The sequence below is a fragment of the Macaca nemestrina genome, chromosome 10 (genome assembly GCF_043159975.1).
Source record: "Macaca nemestrina isolate mMacNem1 chromosome 10, mMacNem.hap1, whole genome shotgun sequence".
In the NCBI taxonomy this organism is placed as follows: domain Eukaryota; kingdom Metazoa; phylum Chordata; class Mammalia; order Primates; family Cercopithecidae; genus Macaca; species Macaca nemestrina.
This window is the reverse complement of record NC_092134.1, coordinates 31,097,489-31,118,431: the sequence shown is the minus strand read 5'-3', so window position 1 is coordinate 31,118,431 and position 20,943 is coordinate 31,097,489. Positions and strand designations below refer to the sequence as shown.

Genomic DNA, 20,943 nt, shown 5'->3' with positions numbered 1-20,943 from the left:
TTTGACTGAAAGAAACAAAAAAGGAAACAAAAAATTGAATTAAAAATTTTTCTGTTTTAATATACCTTTAGAAGTATTTACTTTTAAGCAATAATCATCAATATTGTAAATATTTGAGTCTTTGCCTTGCCACATATGGCACACTGTATATGCAACATATCAATTGAAATCTTATACCAAATCTATGAAGTAGGAACTATTATGCCAATTTTAAAGATGAGAAAATTGAGTCTTATAGAAGTAAAATATCCCGAACTCAAACCCTCCAACTCCAGAGGCAATACACTTCATCAGATTTTTTGATAATTTTACATTGTTAAAACATAATGGTAAATTATTGGGTATTGCATAGAATTTTTGTTATCCAAAGCTAACAAATGATCAATTCGTTTCTCACTAAGATGATTCTGTGCCAAGAGGAAAAGCCTTTTGCTCTTCTGATTCTGAGATGATCACTTACAAAGTGGTTCTGAACTACAGTACATGAACTAGGATGAGAGAAAAAAATTCTACCTTTATTTTTATCTACTTCTAGCTTAAATTTGGCATTGTTTAAAAACATAGCAAAAAAAAAAAATCACCGTAGGTTGGGCACAATGGCTCATGCCAGCACTTTGGGAGGCTGAGGCAGGTGTATCACCTGAGGTCAGGAGTTCGAGACCAGCCTGGCCAACAGAGTGAAACCCCCATCTCTACTAAAAATACAAAAAAATTAGCCAGGTGTGGTGGTGTGCGTCTGTAGTCCCAGCTACTGAGGAGGCTGAGGCAGGAGAATCGCTTGAACCTGGAAAGCGGGGGTTGCAGTGAGCTGAATCATGCCACTGCACTCCAGCTTGGGCGATGAGTGAGACTCTGTCTCAAAAAAAAAGAAAAAAAAAATCACGGTGGTTTTAGGATCTATGACTGTCATCAATAGAAATCATAGATTTTTTTTTAATCACATCACAATTGCTGCAGATTTCTTAACACTTCAAAATTATGGTTATTAGACATACGAAAGGATAATATAATTTAATGCTTTAATAAATAACCTACTAGTATAACATAGTTTTAAATTTTTTTAAGTATATAACTGGTTTCTTTTGTAATCCTAGGCATTTTATTTTATCCACCTGAAAACATTAATTTGGTTTCACTAGACTGTCAAAGCGTCCATGGCATGACTAAGAAAGAACTCCTTTTCAAAGATAATTGAGTCTAATAAATGGTTTTGTATGTTCCAATGTAATTATTGCTATAACATACCTGAATGTATACTTTTTAAAGAGACATTGTCAAGTGAAAAGGTATACCTGGGTTCACTGATGGGTTGCTGAAGTTCATTTCTAAGATGTTTATGCTTGTGGCATTTTCCTCATACAATTCCCAGACCACTATAAAACAGGTTTTTCAATGCTGGCTATATTGACATTTGTGGGTGAAATATTCTTTGTTGCAGGGGACTGTCCTGCACACTACAAGATTCTGCGTAGCAGAATCTCTGGTCTCTATCCACTAAATGTCAGTAGCACTTCCCAGTTATTACACTCAAAAACACTTCTAGACATAGCCATATGTACCCTGGTTGAGAGCCACTGCTCTAAATTATGGATGACTATGGATATAACAAAAGTAACATAATTGGTGACAGTAGCTGTTCTCACCTCTGAAAGTTTTAGCAAGAGGAAATGGGAAGGTAACGGTCTATCATCCATTTAACCATTGTTTTATGAAGACTGAAAACAAACTTGAAATGCTATGGTTTGGGTAACAGGGGAATTTATAAAGTCCCTGATATTTGTCAGATAAGCTGAAAGCTTGATTTACTATCCATCTATTTCCAAGGCAGTACATTTTATAAAGTTTAAAAAAGGGCAAAATAAAGAAGGAAATATGGAGTTACTAGTTGAATACGGAAACAAAACACTGGTTTTTCATGGTTGTAAAATACCTTGCTTATATATCCATTTCTCTAAAAGGGAAACAGTATTTTAAGATAATGGATCTCTTGGTATACCCCACTGTGTTGTATGTGCCCCAGAAGCCAGAAAAGGAAGCAATCAATGGTTTTATTAGGTTGTGTCTGATACTTAAGCCCAGCAGTTGTTAAAGATGTAAGAGCAAATAAGGATTTAAGTAAAACATTATCTGATTAAAAGTTAAGTCCAATGGCAGGCTAAAAAAATGAATGTAGAAGATAAGCACTAAAGAAACTTTTAGGTTATGTGACAATTCTCAGCACTTTTGCTTGTACCTAAAGATTTTAGAAAAAAGAAAAATTTCAGAATATTAAAAAATTATTTAAAAATCCAATATCTCAGGCATGTAATTAGTCTGAGTTTGGCTGAGGGCGCTTGTAATCCTAGAACTTTGGGAGGCTGAGGCAGGCAGATGGCTTGAACTCAGGAGTTCAAGACCAGCCTGGGCAACATATGGAAACCCTGTCTCTACAAATACAAAAAATTAGCCAGGTGTGGTGGCATGCACCTGTAGTTCCAGCTACTTGGGGCACTGAGGCAGGAGGTCTAGGCTTCAGTAAGCTAAGATCACTCCACTCCACTCCAGCCTGGGTGACAAAGTGAGACCCTGTCTTACAAAAAAACAACAAAAAAAGTTTGAATTAAAATAACATTCTGGCCAGGTACAGTGGCTCATGCCTATAATTCCAGCACTTGGGAGGCCGAGGCCAAGGGATCACTTAAGCCCAAGAGTTGGAGACCAGCCTAAATAATGTAGTGAGATGCCATCTCTAACTCTCTCTCTCTCTCACACACACACACAAACACACATACAAAATTAGCCTGGTGTAGTGACATGCCTATAGTCCAAGCTTCTAGGGAGGCTGAGGTGGGAGGATCACTTGAGCCCAGGAAGTTGAGGTTGCCCTGAGCTGTGATCACGCCACTGCACTCCAGCCTGGGTGATAGAGCAAGACCCCGTCTTAGAGGGAAAAGAAAAAAAAATTATAAAAAACCCCAAAAACCCAAAGTTCACATTTGACACTCCTGTTTACAAAGTACCACTACTTTAAAACTCACTATAAGGTTAAATGCTCAGGTTTCACCTGCAATATGTGTAGATCTTATGTTGCTTCCCGCCAACCCCTCAAAATTTGCAGTCCCAATGGATGACCATAAGATTTTGCTGACTAAAGCAAGAATAAAAATGCTCACTGGGGATTTGTGATGGAAGAGGAGATGACCCTAAGTACCTCTGCAATGTGGGTCTGATTCTACTACTTTCTCTGTCATCTAATCTCTCTTCTACTCTGGTGCCAATCACTGGAAGAGTTACAAAAGTAGCCTAATATGCAGAAAGTTTTTGCAAAGTTGAGTTCTTCACAGAATGCAGTTTTATACTCTTCTCTTTAGTGAAGAACTCTAAAAACTGTGCCACGGACGAAGAAAGAAGCCTAGCAATTTGTTTCAAACTTAATTCTGGCTTGAGGGTTTATCTATGACTGAAGTTGTTTAAGTTTGGGTTTGGTTCAAACCAGATCCTGTCGGGGGATGGGGAAGGTTTTCTTTTTCCTCCTAGTTCACTCTCAGTTCAAAAACTAACAGTTGAGGTTCCTCTTTTGTTGAGAGAAACAGTCAGTTGGTTCTGGTTTAAGGCTTTAAATAAATAAGGACTAGAGGCCTATTAGGTACTATTAACAAAAACATTTCAAAACACCAAAGTGACTTTAACTTGGGAGAAAATGGCACCTTACATTTGAATACATATATTCTTGGAATTGACATAAAAATATATTACATCAAATAGACATAGCATAGCAAAGAAGTGAATATGAATCTAAAAATAGATTTTAATATAGCTATAAGAAGGTACTTGTACTGCACACTCTCACTTGAAACTGACATAAGCATGCTTCTTAATCAGGTAAGTCAGTGCAATGTAAGAGAGTAATGAGATATTGACTTTTCCAGTTAAAAAATCAGTGGGAATCCAGTTCTGCTACTTTCTGTGTATGTGCAGCTAATGCAGCTACAACTACTGGGGGCATGCAAAAATATGTTGAATGAATGAATGACTAAGCAAATGATTTAAACTCCTCTACATCTTAGTTTCTGTATCTGTATGAGTGGGATAACTAAGCCTCTCTCAAAGGGCTGACTGCGATAATTAAATACACATAAAGCACTTAGTATGATGCCCAGCACAGAGTAAGTACAGAATAAATATTAGTTGTCATCTCATTGAGCAGCCTCCAGCTGACATGAATATCCAAATTGCTAAAATATATATTGTAGAAAATCAGTTACAGTCAACCCTAGATTATCAAACATAAAGGAGAAAAAGGTGGGACAACAGCAAGATGGGGGAACAGGACTTTCCAGCACTGATCCTCCCACAGAAACATCCATTTGAAAAACTATTCACACATGAAAATACCTTCTCAAGAGCTAAGGAAACCAGGTGAGAAATTGTAGCACTGGGTGTAGCACAAAAATAAGAAAAAACACATTGAAGAGGGTAAGAAGGACAGTTTTACAGAACTCATGTCACCCTTTCCCCAACTCCAGGCAGCACAGCATGGAGAGAGATACCCTCCAAGTGGGCGAAGGAGAGGTAGTGAGCACACAACACCAGGCCCACCCCAGTAGAACTCAGTGCTGAGCAAGCCCCCTCAGCCCAGACTCCAGGCTGACACCTGCAGGCAAAGCCTTTAGGCCCCTCCTGGCACTAGGCTGGATCACCTAGTTCTGAGTTCTAGGCTTCTCCCACTGGGACCCCAGGCTCCAGACCAGCTCAAGACTCAGGACAGCCCCAGCACCAGGCAAGACTGCATAGATTGTCTCCAGGTCTGCTCCAAGGGCAGGCCAGCCCCAGTGGCCCTAGGTTCTAGACCACTCCCAGCACAGGGCTGGCCTCCATGGGCCCAAGGTTCAGGCCCACCCCAGCACCAGGTGAGCTCCTGCAGATACAGGTTCCAGGCCTGACCAATGCCGAGTCAGCTCCTGTGGCCCCAGTTTGGCTCCTGCAGCCCACACCCCAGTAGAAGTAGGTTTTAGGCCCATCCCAGTAGGCCCTTCTGTTGGGCTGGCACCCATAGACATAGGCTCCAGGACCATCCCTGTGGACTCAAGTTCCAGGCTAGCCACTATTGCCCTAGGACCCCAGCCAGCCCCATGTAGCCCAAGTCACCAGGCCACCACCTATAATCCCAGGCTCCAGTCTGGCCCCTGTGACCCCAGGCTGCACACTTGCCCCAGCACCACGCTGGCCCCAGGCAAATCCCTGTGGTGAGTCAGAATCTAGGTATGTTCCAGCAGACCCAGAGTCTGGGACCACTCTAGTAGATTCCATTGCCAGAGTGGCCCCCATGGACTGAGGCTTCAGGACCATTGCTGCAGACTCAGGCTCCAGGCTAGTCACAGTACAACCAGGACCCAGGCCCACCTCCACATACTCTGGCTCCAGGTCCATCCCAGGGGTCCCAAGCACCAGGTCCACCTTGGAACCTGGCCAGACACTGCAGACTCGGGCTCAAGGCTCATCCCAGTGTCAGACCAGCCCCTGCAGACTTAGGTTTCAAGTCAGAACCCTAAGGATCCAGGCCCACCTCTATAGAGCTAATCAGCAGGTCCATCCCAGTGGATCAGGCTCCAGGAACAACCCTATAACCCCAGGCACCAGGCCAGCCTACCCAAGGACTCCAGCAGCAAGCCTGCCATGCACCACAACAGATGGCCTGTCTAGAACCTCTGGATGGGCTTACTGGTGAAGGGCTTTCCCAGACAAAGCCAGTCTGCAAAGACTGGAATAAGTCCGTCCTTCTTCAAACACATACATACCAACACATGGCCACAAAGACCAAGAATAATCAGGGAAACACGTCACTACCAAAGAAACAAAATAAATCACCAGTAACTGACCCTTCTTCACAACGAATCCAAAATTATTGTTTTAGGGAAGCTCAGTGGACTTCAGGAAAATTCAGAGAAACAATTCAATGAAATCAAGAAAATAATAAGTGACCAAAATGAGAAATGTAACAGAAAGATTGGAATTATTAAAAAAAAAAAATCAAACAGCAATTTTAGAGCTGAAAAAAAATGTATACAGTCAAATTCAGAATATTCTAATACTGTCATGGTGATTAAATCATTTGTATCTTTAGTATGAAAGTTAACAGATAAAACTATTACAAATAATAATAGCTAAAATAACTTAAGGGATATGCAGTGTAAAAAGATGTACAATGCAAAATCAAAAACAAAATGTGGAGAGGTGGAGTAAAAGTGCACAAGTTTTTTATGTTATCAGTTATGTTATTATTAGTTTAAAATAGCCTGTTATAACATGTTTTATGTGAGCCTCATGGGAACAACAAAGCAAAAACCTAATAGTAAATACACAAAAGATAAAAAGTAAGGAATCACAGTATATCACCAGAGACAATCATTTAATCACAAAGGATGACAGCAAGAATGGAAGAAAGGAACAAAAGATCTATAAAGCAACCAGAAAACAATGAACAAAATCGCAGCAGTAAGTCCTTACCTATCAATAATTACCTTGAATGTAAATGGACTACATTCTCTGATCAAAAGACACAGGTTGACTGAATAAGACACAAGAATAAGACTCAACTACATGCTGTGTACGAGAGACTCACTTCACCTTTAAAAAATGGACGCACATAGATTGAAGTGAAAGAATGGAAAAGAGCTGGGCACAGTGGCTCACATTTGTAACCCTGGGATGCCAAGGCAGGAGGATCCCCTGAACTCAGGAGTTTGAGACCAGCCTGGGCAACATGGTGGGACCCCGTCTCTACAAACAATTAAAAAATTAGCTAGGCATCGTGGTGTGTGCCTGTGGTCACAGCTACATGGGAGGCTGAGATAGGAGGATAGCTGGAGCCTGGGAGGTTGAGACTACAATAAGCCATGTTCACGCTACTGTACTCCAGCATGGGATGTAGAAGGAGACCCTGAAAAAGGGAAGGGAAGGAAAAGGAAGGGGAAAGGGAAGGAAAAAAAGAAGGGAAGGGAGGGAAGGGAGGGAGAAAGGGAGGGAGGGAAGGAAAGAAAGAAAGAAAGAGAGAGAAGGAAAGGAAAGAAAGAGAGAAAGAAGAATGGAAGAGAATATTTCAAGTAAATAGAAACCAAAAAAGAGCAGGAGTTGCTCTTTTCAGATAAAACAGACTATAAGTCAAAGGCTGTAAAATGAGTCAAAGTAGGTCATTATATAATGGTACAGGGAGCAATTCATCAAGAAGATATAACAACTGTAAACATATATGCATCTAACATGGGAGCACCTAAATATATTAACATATTAATAGATCTGGAGATAGACTATAATATAATAATAATGGGGGATATCAATAACCTACTTTCAACCATAGACAGATCATCCAGGCAGAAAATCAGTAATGAAACACTGGCCCTAACAGACATATGTAGAGAATTCAATAAAACAGCAACAAAATACACATTCTTCTCAAGGGCCCACAGAACATTCTCCAAGTTATATGATATGCCACAAAACAAGTTTTAATACATTTAAGAAGACTGAAATCATATCAAGTATATTTTCTGACCATACTGGTTTGAAACTAGAAATCAATAATAGAAGGAATCTTGAAAAAAAATCATAAATATCTGGAAATTAAATAACATGCTCCTAAACAACCAATAGGTCAAATAAAAGGGAAATTAAAAAATATTTTTGAGACAAATGAAAATAGACATACAACACATCAATACTTATGGAAGGTGGTAAAAGCAATTTTTTTTTTTTTTTTGAGACAGAGTCTTGCTCTGTCGCCCAGGCTGGATTGCAGTGGCCGGATCTCAGCTCACTGCAGGCTCCGCCTCCCGGGTTCATGACATTCTCCTGCCTCAGCCTCCCGAGTAGCTGGGACTACAGGCGCCCGCCACCTCGCCTGGCTAGTTTTTTTTGTATTTTTTAGTAGAGCCAGGGTTTCACTGTGTTAGCCAGGATGGTCTCGATCTCCTGACCTCGTGATTCGCCCGTCTCGGCCTCCCAAAGTGCTGGAATTACAGGCTTGAGCCACCACGCCCGGCAGGTAAAAGCAGTTTTAAGAGGAAAGGAAGTTTCAGCAATAAAGACATATAACAAAAAAGATGAAAGATCCAAAATAAACATCCTAGTGTTACAACTCAAGGAATAGAAGAACAAATAAAACCCAAAGTTAGTAGAAGGAAAAAAATAATAATGATCGGAACAGAAAAAAGTGAAAGAGACTAGAAAAACAATAGAAAAGATGAATGAAACTAAGAGCTGGATTTTTGAAAAGATGAACAAAATCCACAAACTTTTAGCTAGATTAAGAAAAGGAGAAGATTCAAATGATATCAGAAATGAAAGAGATGTTATAACTGATACCACAGAAATACAAAGAATTGCCTTTTACAGCCACAGAGCGCAACTCAGCTCAGTGACGTTAAAATGCTGATGAACTTAAGGTCTGGTGTGTGTTTGAAAGAATCAGTGAAGCTTTTCTTTTTTTCTTTTCTTTTTTTTGTTTTGTTTTTTTGAGATGGAGTATTGCTCTGTTACCCAGGATGGAGTGCAATGGCGAGATCTTGGCTCACTGCAACCTCCACCTCCCAGGTTCAAGTGATTCTTCTGCCTCAGCCTCCCAAATAGCTGGGAATACAGGCGTGTACCACCACACCTGGTTAATTTTTGTATTTTCAGTGGAGATGGGGTTCCACTGTTGGCCAGGCTGGTCTCGAACTCAGCCTCAGGTGATCTGCCCACGTGGGCACAAAGTGCTGGGATTACAGGTGTGGGCCACCGTGCCCAACCCATCAAAGCTTTTCAAGTAGATAAGGAGTATTTGAATATGGGACCACTGATACATTCAGAACAGAAGTTTTTGCTTTCTTTGTCTCTTTCATGGTGGTAGCTGGGGTGAACTGAGATGGTCCCAATTTTGTATAGGAATGTTTAGATAAGAATTTTTTGTTTCTGTCCTGTGGTTGAGTTGGTGCCATAGAGAATTTCCATAAAATTCAATTCCATTACTTAAAATAGTTTTTTTTTTTTTTTAAAAACTAGTTTTTCTATCAACCAGCCCCAGTCTGAAACTTGAGACAGTGTTAACACAAAAGACCATACTCTACCTACAAAGACATGACCTAGAGTAGTTCTTCAAGCAGGTCAGTTTTAGGACACATTAATTCTATCCAACTAGACTAGCTATTTTACAACTATGGAAGACAACTTTATAAACTCTGCTTTAACTTACAAAGGTTATTTAATAATCCCATTGTTTTGATGATTCTAAAGATTATAAGTTTATTTTTACAGTCTACTCTTAAATATTACTGTTGAGGCATATATACAGCAATGGTGGACTTAATTCTGCCTAAGATATCTGAGCATCTGTACTAAAATATGAAGCTACCTTCATTTGGTTGGTATGCTAAAGAAATTTTGTAAGTATCTCATTTTTAAAAAATTTGGTTTGTGTGTTTTGTGTGCTCAGGAATTTTTCCACAGTACCAGAGATCACTGTAGTGATTAAATTTGACCCTTTTGACAGAAAACAGAATAATAGATTCCTAGGGATAAAAAAGGGGTGACTGCAAAGGAACATGAGGGAATTTTTGGAGTGATTCTACACCTTGTTCTACAACTATTCTACATCTTGATTATGTTATGATTATGAATTTGTCAAATCTCATACTTAACGGTAAATTTTAGTGAATATAAGCTCATACTTAAATAAACATGACTTTACAATTGAAACAAAAGAAATATGAAGGCTCATAAGAGACTGCTATGACCAATTATATGCCAACAGATTGGATAACCTAGAATGGATAAGTTCCTAGACACATACAACCTATCAAGACTAAATCATAAAGAAATAGGTAATCTGAACAGACCGATAATAAGAGATCAAATCAGTAGTTAAGTCTCCCACTAAACAAAACCCCCCGGACCTGATGGCTTCACTACTGAATTCTACCAAACATTTAAAGAAGAACTAATACAAATCCTTCTCAAATTCTTCCAAAATACTGAAGAGGAGGGAAAATTTTCGAACTCAATTTAGGAGACCAGCATTATCCTGATTCCAAAGCCAAACAAATACACTACAAGAAAAGAAAACCAAAGGTCAATATCTCCAATGAACATAGAAGCAAAAATCCTCTACAAACTCTAATTGCTAAGGCTATACCTTACATAAGGCAGAATGTTCAACAGACTTACTTGTGAATTATCTAAGCCCCATAATTTACTTTTCTTTCCTTAAATGCAATTTCAGCCCATGGTTCCCATTGTCCTCCCCATCTTCTTTTTTGGCTTTTTAAAAGACAGGGAGTCCCTGGATCCTGGATCTTGTACCTATCCTCTTTTTTAAAACAAAAACAAAACACTGAGTTTCTCTATGTTGTCCAGGCTCGTCTCAAACTCCTGGGCACAAGTGATCCTCCTGTCTCTGCCTCCCGAGTAGCTGGGATTACAGGTGCACACTACTGTGCCAGCTCTGGCACCTAGTCCCTAGTTGGATACTTAATCCTTACAAGTCATTTGCAGAAAATATTTTTATTTCTATAATCATATTTGATGCCAAAGTTATGTTTCCAGCCTATCTCCTCTAGCCATCTTTTAGATTCGGAATGTAAAATAAATTTAATATAAACAATGTGGTTTTGGGGTACGAGAACGAATAACAAATAGCAAAATAAAAACTATTTTGGGGTACGAGAACGAATAACAAATAGCAAAATAAAAACTATTTTCAACTAATTTTAGAAGTTGGGCACGGTGCCTCGGGCCTGTAATCCCAGCACTTTGGGAGGCTGAGGCTGGTAGATCGCCTGAGGTCAGGAGTTCGAGACCAGCCTGACCAACATGGTGAAACCCCCGTCTCTACTAAATACAAAAAATTAGCCAGACATGGTGGCGCATGCCTGTAATCCCAGCCACTCAGGAGGCTGAGACAAGAGAATCGCTTGAACCCGGGAGGCGGAGGTTGCAGTGAGCCGAGATCGCGCCACTGCACTCTAGCTTGGGTGATAGAGTTAGACTCTGTCTAAAAAAAAAAAAAGAAAAAAAGAAATTTTAGATTTCCTATTGTTCTCTTTAATCGCAATAAGCCTGACTGAACTATCTCACAAGGACCTCTAGAACACTAATTCAGTAGAGGAGGGTTGCAAGATTGATTGTAACAGAGTAAAAGAGAACTTAAGGTGTGTTAACACAATTGGGTGACAAGAGGTCATGATACATGAATAAAGACTGTAATTCTTGTTTTACTCCATTTGTCAATCTCAGCAGTGCAAGGTGACTTCTAGGCGACTCTATAAACCAGTATCACAGGACCTACCTCCTCACAAACTGTAGAAAAGCGGTTGAGGAACTGTACAGTGTGCACCACAAATTGGTTTAGAAAAGCCACCGTTCTTTTCTGTTGAATAGCTGGCACCTGTGTTACGTAAAAACAAACATGGTTCATACAGGAGGAACGTACACAGTGCAAACCTTTTCATATTTGGAAATAATCACGAGGCACTTTGCTGTGTGATACGAATTTCTTGAAGGACTGGGAATAGTCATTAACTTGTTTTCCTAAACTGTAGGTGGGGTGTCCGAAGACGACAGAGGTGCATAAAAGTTTGAGAACAGCCTCTAGACTCACTGGTACGAATTTTGGCAGGCAGAAGCAACACACATAAACACACACAAAAACTTGGGGGCTGAAAAAGAGGTAGGGCTAGCTATCACAACCGGCGTCTGTCGCCGGCGGCACAGAGACACGAGAGATGGGAAGCGAAAGTTGGGAGATGCACACCGTCTCCTTAATCAGTTCAAGAGGGACCCCATTTGAAGGTGGACTGCGGAGCTCTCCCTCCTGAGGCCGGCAGAAGGGCCCGGGGCCGTGACAGAGTGGGGACCCGGAAGGTGTGGTCTCCCCGGGAAGCTGCGTCTTCCCCATCCTCCTCCCGGTGGAGGAGTTTAGTATCGTCTTTTACAAACCTTGGTCAGGTCTATGCCTGACCCCATGAGAGGAAGCCCGTCCTCATCCATCTCCTCTGCGGGCGGGAGACCCCGAGTTCACCCACAAACCCCTCCCAGATGGGGCCCGACCAACCCGGTAATCGCGTCTCAACTTTCCCCCCAAGTCCCCGCCTCCGGGGCCCTTCCCGCCGGAAGAAAATGCCTCCGCTCACTAATCACTCGGCGACTTCCGGAGAGCCCGCCTCCTCGCTCGGCATTCTGGGATTGGTAGTTTTAGTCCAGATTGTGACGTCAATTTCGCGATGGTGCAAGGATGCAGTTATAGCAGTAAAATCTTAGGAGGTAAACAAAACAAAACAAAGCCAGAAGTTGCGTCCCTTTGAGGTTACCCCTACTTAGTCCTGTCTGTTATATAACGGCTCCGTCATTCCTTGAGCAACAATTTTTTTTTTTTTAATCCTAAGTGTCATATATACTCTGCTAGGCTTTTACTGTGAAAACAAAGATTGAGTTTGATTGCTGCATTGGGGAGGTTTATGCTCTGAAGAATGAGAAATAAGACCTACTTCCAAAGGGTTTGTGTGTATATACACACCAGTTCCCAGGCTGGTCTCGAACTCCTGACCTCAAGCGATTCTCCTGCCTCAGCCTCCCAGAGTGCTGGGATTACAGTCGTGAGCCAACCCGCCTGGCCTTCCAAAGGTTTTTAAAACATGAAATAAAACGTCAACTACTAGAGGTGAGGCACAAACCTACGGAAGTGACTGCCATTTACAGGGAGCATGGAAAAGATGAAGACCAAGTTGGCAGCTTTAAAATGGGGGTCTTGCTGTGTCACCCAGTCTGGTGTGCGGTGAGGATTATAGCTCACCGTAGTCTCAAACCCCTTGGCTCAAATGATCTTCATGCCTTGGCCTCCCTAAGCACTGGGATTATAGGTGTGAGCCGCTGGCACCTGGCCCTGTTGGTTTGGTTGAAGCAAGTAATCCCATACATGGAGAATGGTAGGAAATGAGGTAAGAGTGCTACCGGTGGAGGGTGTCCAGGTTCTTGACGTTTTGAACAAAGAATTGGACAAAATGCACAAAGCAAGGAAAGAATGAACCAACAAAAGCAAAGATTTATTGAAAACCAAAGTACTCTCCACAGTGTACTGGATACAGAATCTTCTTAGGTCCAAATACCCGCTAGAGATTTCCCATTGGCCACTGGTGTTCTCCTCATGCAAATGAAGTGGTGGCCACAATCAGTATGATTGGTTGTGGAAAGCAACCAATCAGAGGCTGAAGTAAAATTACAAAGGTCACACTCCTATACAAACATCTGATTGGTTGTGGAAAGCAACCAATCAGAGGCTAAAGTGATGTTACTAAGTTGCACTTCTATGCAAAGGAAGATTTGGTCCGCAATCAGTCTGATTGGTTGAGGTACCTTCAATTTCCATCTGCCTGTCAGAAAAGGTGGGGATTTGCAAAGGGAGTAGCCGCTGCTCCTTTTGTTACTTAGGTGTGGAAATTTGGGGTTTACCTTTTGATTTAGTTCTAGGAAGTCAGCGTGAATTGGCCTTAGGTGCCCTGCCTCCAGACCCTATTCTGCTTCAGGAGACGTAGCCAGAAAAATTTCATTTAAGGGCCTTTTATGCCAGATTTGATACTATAGTCCATGTTTATCTAATGTGATCCATAGGGCATCTGTAGCAATTAGTTGGGTGTGGGTATTGTTTCTTAAAGTTGCACATTGCACAGCTTAACCTTACAGTGATCACCTTCTGATTGAACTTTCTTAATTTTTCTTTCAAGAAGGCAAATCTTCTCTGATTTTCTTTGTATCACTATGGTCATTTCTTTTCAGTTTCTTTTGCTGGTTGCTTCGCATGTCCCCATTCTCTAGAGTTTCTCACATTTATATATCTAACCCAGATCTTACATTGGAAGCCAGTATAACTGAAGCAGAGCGAGCAAGGTGGGGAAGGACATGATGGATAAAAGTTATGTGGAGACCTGATCATGCAGAGCTTTATGGGACATCATAAGGACTTTGGCTTTCACTTTGGGTGTGATGGGAAGTCATGGAAAGATCCAGAGCAGAAAAATGATGGGAGCCACTGAAGAGCTTTTAAGCAGGGGGTGGCATGATCAGAATTGCATTTTGGGACATTCTGTTTGGTACAAGGTAATGAATGTGACTTGAAGGTAGGTGGCTGAGCCTGGAAAGGTTACATAGCTCTAACAGTCACTCTTTACTCCATCCTCCTTTATATCTAGTCATTCATCAAATCTTACCTCTTCTATTTCCTAAGTAGCTCTTGAATCAATCTGTAACTCTCCATCCTTACTGCCATATCTCAAGTTCTGTACGACACAGTTTTATGCCTGGGTTACTGCAATAGCTTCTTCCTGCCTCCATCTTGTGTCTCCAATCTATTCCACACATTGTAGCCACAGTGATTTTTAAAAAGACAAATCTGATTATATTACCCAGGATATAATTTCGTTCCCCATCTCCCTCAGTTTAATATGCTCACACGTCCTCTCTATGGCTCTTGGCCACTTCTTTAACCTTAACTCTCACTGTTATAACTTTCTCCTTAGCCCCAAATAATTTCTTTCAATTCCTGGAACTGCTTGCAGTGTGTGGGTCTTTCAAGATGTTGTCTTCCTTCTGCCTGGAACAATCTCCCTTGCTTCCCAACAACCCCTGCCTGGCTAACTCCTACTCATTCTTCACATCTCTTCTCTCCTTTATCCTTGGTTTTCAAGTTTGAATATAATGTGCGTGGGGTATGGGTATGGTTTTTTTTGTATTTATCCTGCTTGTGGTTTGGTGAGCTGCTCAGATCTGTGGGTTGGTGTTCTAAATCAAATTTGAAAGAAAGATTTTTGACCATTAATTCTTCAAAAAACGTTTTTGTCATTTTTCTCTTTTTCTGGGACTTCAAAAATACTTGTATGTTAGACTGGTTAATATTGCCCACAGATCATGGTGCTCTGCTCATTTCCCCCAAAACATTTACTTCTCCCTGTGTTTCAGTGTGGATAATTCTTACCAACCTATCTTCAAGTATTTTCTAGTTTCCAGTTTAGTTCCAAAACACATCTAATAAATTGATTTCAGATATATTTTTGTTCTAAAAATCTGTTTTTTAGAGTTTGTTTTTCTCTTGAAATTCCCTTCATTCATCTTTTCCTCTATATTAAAAAAATGTATAAGTTTTTAAAAAGTCCTTATCATGCCAATTTCTGGTTCATCTATGTGCCTGCTTCTATTGACAACTTTTTCCTAATTATGGGTTGTGTTTCCTGCTTTTTAGCATGTCTTATAATTTTTAATTTTATTATGAACATTGTGAAAAAAAGAACAGAAAGTTCAGTAAGAAATGGAACATTCAGATTCATTCACACTTTGAATTGAGCTGATGCTGGGCTGCAGCTTTAGATGAAGTTCACCTGCAGTTAATTCAATTCAACCTCCTGCAAAGGACTGAGCTCTTGGATCTTGTCAGTGTTTGTGTTAGAGAGGGAGGGATGGGCCATAGTTTCAGATCATTTGGTTCACCTTCAGATTCAGCTTTAGCAGGGCTCAGGAATCCAAGCACTGTAAGAATGTGCAAGATTCAGTGAATTCTCTCTCCTTACTGAAAACATTTCTTCCATTGCTGCTTTCTTAGCAATCTTGGGTGTGGGATGTAGGCCTAAGTGATTTATTTTTGTGATTGAGGTCCTTCCAGACCCAAGTCTGTCTCACCAGCCTATACCATTGGCAAAGTCTCAGCCACTTTTTCCTTAACTCTGCAGTCTCCTAGAGTGTTGTAGGCTTGTTCTTCCATCTACTTGTATCCAGACCACGCCCTTCTCCCTGGGCATGGCAATGCCACAGCTCTCTGTTAAACTATGTTCCTCCAAACATAGGCATGACTATAGAATTTATGTCATTAAGGTCTTATATACATGGCTTTTCAACAGCCCCATAAAAAGTATGATTTTTATCTGGTTATTTCTTATTACCACTATGTAAAAGGCTTTCATGCATCTTTCTGTATTCTAACTTGTAGCAGAAGTCTTAACATTCCATCCTTAGAGCTTTCCTGAAGCCACAAAGATTAGATTAACTGTTCGTACATGCTTCCATAGCATTCTCTGCTTAACTCTATCATAGCACATATAATTGCCTGTTTGAAAGCCTGCTATATTATCAATTTAGGGCAGAGTCTCTGTTAGTTCACTATTAAGGCCCTAGCCCAATGTTTGTCCTATAGTAAACGCTAAGTATCTTCTGAGTGACATTTGGGCTTAATGAACCTTGTACTTCCACATCCTACTTGATATTTTATTAACCTTTGATTTAGGTGGGACTCACAACTCTGGGTACTCCATCAGTCTCCCTGAGCAGAATTCCCCACTGGTCAGCCTAGCCTTCTTCTCTAGAGCCAAGAGAGACTCCCAGCCAGGAGAAAAAAATCAAACAAACAAACAAACAAAAACAACACAGCAACTTTATGGTTATAGTTATGTGTAAGTAGCAGGCATTTATATATGTGTATGTGTGTATATACATGTATATGATATGGTTCTATACACAGTTATGGGCCACAAACCATTTCCTCAGTGATGGACTACATATTAGAGGGTGGACCTATTATAGTAAAAGGTATAGTATTTTTACTACACCTTTCCCATGTTTAGATACACAAACACCATGGTGTTACAATTGCCTATAGGATTTAGTACAGTAACATGCTGTACAGGTTTGTGGCCTAGGGGCAATAGACTATCAAAAAAAAAATTGTAAAATGGTTTGGTTTTTAGAATGGCAGTTTCTTTGCCTCCTAGGATATTTGATGATTACTGTTCGTCAGTCATCCTTAGCTCCTCAGAGCAGGGCCATTCACATTTTAATAACTGATTTCCAGGACTATTAAAAACAATCTATACCTAGAAGTCTTGGCCAACCACCAGATGACCTTTGAAGTATGTACTGTTTCCTTCAGGCTTTCTTGCACTGGTAAAAATGAAAAGTATTGCCAGATTTCATTTACTGTAGTGAATTTTGGGGGCCAAAAAGATTGTAATGAATACTGATTTCAAAGACTATGTGTGCCACCTCCATGTATTCATTTTATAAAAAACTAAGAATTTTTCAATTTCTTGAAATGTTTTCATAAGATTACCAGAAAATTGCTGTTATCACGGGTATAGTCTTGGGTGGGGAAACAATAAAAAATGGTCCCCATTTTTTTTTTTTTTTTTTAAATTTCTCCCCGCTTTGCTTCAGGATGGAACAGTTAGAGAGGCATGGTGTTGATTCGTAATAGTGGGAAAATAAAATTAAATGTTTCCCATCCTTATTCCCTCCTCAATCCCATCTCTCAGGAGTGATACCAATAATCTGTTGAGACTTCGTTAAGTGAAGGAATTCTAGCCTTGCTTCAACTGTGTTAAGAATTCATGTTTCCCGTTATTCCTTTTAATTGTTGTGGCTTTCTTAACTTCGTACAGAAAATTGAGTTGTAACCTTATATCCTCTAGGCAGGAGACTTGATTCCACTTTGGAAAGCTAACTCCCTCAAGAGAAGAGACCTAAAGATACTTATAGTCAGCTATTCCCCAGTGAAAGAGCAAACAATCTAAATTATCCTGCCCTCTTTGAGGGGATTGGGAAAAGGTCTCACTGTACTCATTTGTGCTCATAGGACTTTTACTTATGGAGACAACTAAGTGATGACACAGGCCAATGCTACTGAAAGAATTTAGTACTTACAGTTCCCAAGAGGGCACACCATGCCGTGGAAGGCCACAGGGGAAACACGAGTTTGGTCAGGAGAAAGAGGCAGGAGCAAGGGAACTTCTTGGAGCAACCATTACCATTTTTATAGAGCTATGGTACTTTATCTTGAATTCACTGAGTGATATTTTTCCCCTTTTGGTGCAGTAGAAATTAGGTAAACCTCAGTCCTGAATGTTTGCTTAGTTTTGTACACTTTCGTTAGCACTCTGTCCTCTTCATAGAATCACCATCTCCGTTTATTTTTTTTAAAAAGCAGCAAATGATGCCACTATCAGCTGCTTCTAATTAACCTCCCCTGGCTGTGTCTGTAAATGACTCAGCACCTGGATTTCTTAAAGTGGTCAGGTTATTTTGAATCACAACCATATAAAATCACTTAAAACTACTCAGAAGTTCAACACCAACATTTCTTCCCGAAGCTTTGTTTCTAGAGTTCAAAAGGATCATGCTAGAGCCTTTGCTATCAACTTTAAAAAAATAACTGGGCCACAAATTAAAAGCCAGTCAATCCAGGAAAATGGTTCATGGTGTTTTCCAGTATGAGAGCCCTTTTAATAATATTCAAAACATTCTGAAGAACATTGATGATGACTGTGGTTGGACATCTAACATTCACTGAACAAACACATAGACATTGTTGTGGGAAATTGAAAATAGGAATACAGGTGAGCTCTATTGGGAAATTCATCTTAAAATCCCAAATTTTCATTCAAAGATAGTATTTCTCTCCATTTCATTTTCCAGGCTAGGTTCTATTAGTTTTCCTGTAATACAGCCTGCCTTAGAAAGTCTTGCCTCCTGTATACCACACAGGAAGGAATGGTTAAAGTACACTGGCTTATTTCCAAACACCAGAGCTAAATCTGAAGACATGTAGTAGATTATCAAGTTGACAAACACACCTCCACATATCTGGGAACACTTTTTTACCCTCTCAAGATTGCTGAGATCTACAAAAGCCACTATCTCTGAATGTGAATGGAGAGTTCCTTGGCTGGGTCATTCCCCTCCTTCCTGTTATGGTGTTTTGGGGAGGAAGTGGAAGATGGCAAGACACCTTAAGTCAAAGTCTGTTGGGAACATGTGAGCAAGTTTGATTTGGGGGCTGTCTATATTATCTCAGGACCCCAGGAGGTCATGGCTTCTAAGAAAAAAGAGAATTTTGCTAATGGTAGCATGAATATAATTTTAAGAAACCCTTGCAATAGTTCCATATTCTCCCAGGTACTTACCACCAAGGTTGGGGAGCAATGACCCAGGGTTACATGAAAATTATGTATACATAAAAATACATCTTAGTTATTGTGTTAGGTGAGTATAACCATGGGAAGAGAGAGGTCAAAAACACTGACAGAATTCCGGAATTGTTCCATTGTCTTGGGGTTTAACGTATTTGTGGGTTAAGTCTAGGATGAGGTGAGACTTCTGAAGCAGCTGTCTATATAACCACATCCTGTACTTGCTCAAAATCAAGTGCCAGGAAAATCGTATTAGACCAATCCAATATTAGAGCTCTACAGATTTCAGGTGAGGGGTACTACCACAGATGTTCTCTTGGAATAGGCAATTTGGAGAGAAATGCATTATTAGCTGTTCACAACACAGCTTGAGGTGCTAGTGTCCAAATCTCAGGAGAATCAGCCCTACAGAACATTTGACAAAGTATTTAAAATTCCAGAAAGTCTAATACTTAATGAAATTTTTTTTTTTTTTTTTGTAGGTTGGAAACCAAAATGAGCTATTACACAGTTACAATAAAATATATCAAGTTATTCTATTTGTAATAAACACCTAGTTTTATTATTAGTGGAAGAAAGTACTAGCAATTAACCAAAGAAACATTAAGATGGTAGAAAGAAGTTCATTAAAAAGTAACTTATATTGGTCTGATTTAAACTTAATGTCAACTAAGACTACTATGGTAAGAAGTGACTTTCTAAGTCAAAATGAACCAAAATGAACTTATTTGGTTATACACTTTCCACCTTTCCATCTTCTTTATCACTATGGTATAATTTATCATTAGTTGCGTCTGGCTTACTTTAGAGGTCAGTTGTCTGGAACTTACTTCCTTTTATGCTGTCTCAAAAACAAAGATTTCCTAAAACAGTATTAGAAAGCTCTTACTTGAGATGGTTGCAAAGATTAACCTTAATTTTGGCCAGGGTTTAATCCTGTCTGAATTTGGCTCAATTATAGGACAACAGCTGTGTTTATAAGATCAAAGTTTTATGTTTAACCACCATTAGAAGCACAGATACCAGCAGCATTTATTGTCTTTTACTACATAGAAACAGAAAGTCAACTCATTACAGCATTATAAATGAAGTTGGTAGAAATGAATATTTCATAAATCTTTAAGTCAAATTGTTTGTAAAGGCTGAGAAACCCGGTGGTCTCCCCATTACTTACTATTTTTCATGTGGATTTTATAAGCTTACATTGTGTTACAAGTCCCAAGGTAGAGTATCCTGTTAGAAATTAGTTTAAAAGGCAAATAGCTGTATAACAGACATGTTACACAGAAATAAGCTGATCCAAGGAAATTTTCAGACAAACAAATGTCACTTGACCCTATATAAGGACATTTTTTTTAATTAAAGTAGTTCAAAGAACAGATGAAAATGTCAGAAAGTCGATTAAATGCTTTTGATTTTCCATGAAATCTGTGCCCAATGCATGCAAAAGGAAGTGCTTATGAGTTTGAGTGATGGAGATATCATAACGTGTGTTTTTTAACTTTTGTGAAATGAGATCTTCAAAGCTGATACACTAATTATTTTGTTGTGTTACTGTGATTAGGTAACAAATGGTTGCTATAAATTAAAATCATGTTAATAAAAAAATTCTACCTACATTTTAAAGGGCATTATTTCTTTAAATGTATAATTAGAAAAAATGTTAATTGTTTTGAAATTCTTTTCAAATGCCTGTTAAATGTTTTTCAATCAGCAAGGTGTTAAAATTAAAGAAGCAGAGTGTTCTCTCCTGTCCTTGTTGCTGAGCACACAGTTTGATAAAGATATATCGGAACACAATGCTGCTTCTGAGGACTTGACCAAGCTCTCATGAGGAATATGTGGAAATGGATCATAATTATCATTTTTATTTGGCAAATTTTATTTAGGCTCAGAGCTAAGGCTATTATTACTTGTATGGTATAAAGTTGGGTTAAACTGAGTTTAACTTTTTGAGGTATAGAAGAACATGGAAAATAGTCTAGAGTGA

At 39.7% G+C, this 20,943-nt stretch overlaps 1 protein-coding gene across 8 annotated transcripts in view; it reads right to left on the bottom strand.

Annotated features, from left to right (window-relative positions):
• The window catches only part of WASHC3 (WASH complex subunit 3), a 46,992-nt gene extending 34,829 nt beyond the window's left edge, over positions 1-12,163 (bottom strand). For 5 of the 8 annotated variants that reach the window (XR_011608925.1, XR_011608926.1, XM_011761748.2 and 2 more), the window contains exons 1-2: positions 11,765-11,943; positions 11,300-11,398 (exon numbers count right to left, since the gene is read on the bottom strand). Coding sequence is in view for 6 of the 8 variants with exons in the window: in XM_011761748.2 (XP_011760050.1) it covers positions 11,300-11,398; positions 11,765-11,908 (243 nt within the window). In the remaining 2 variants the exon portion in view is untranslated. The other 3 variants (XM_011761752.2, XM_011761751.2, XM_011761753.2) reach the window with 3 other exon arrangements.
• Between the last annotated feature and the right edge of the window lie 8,780 nt (positions 12,164-20,943).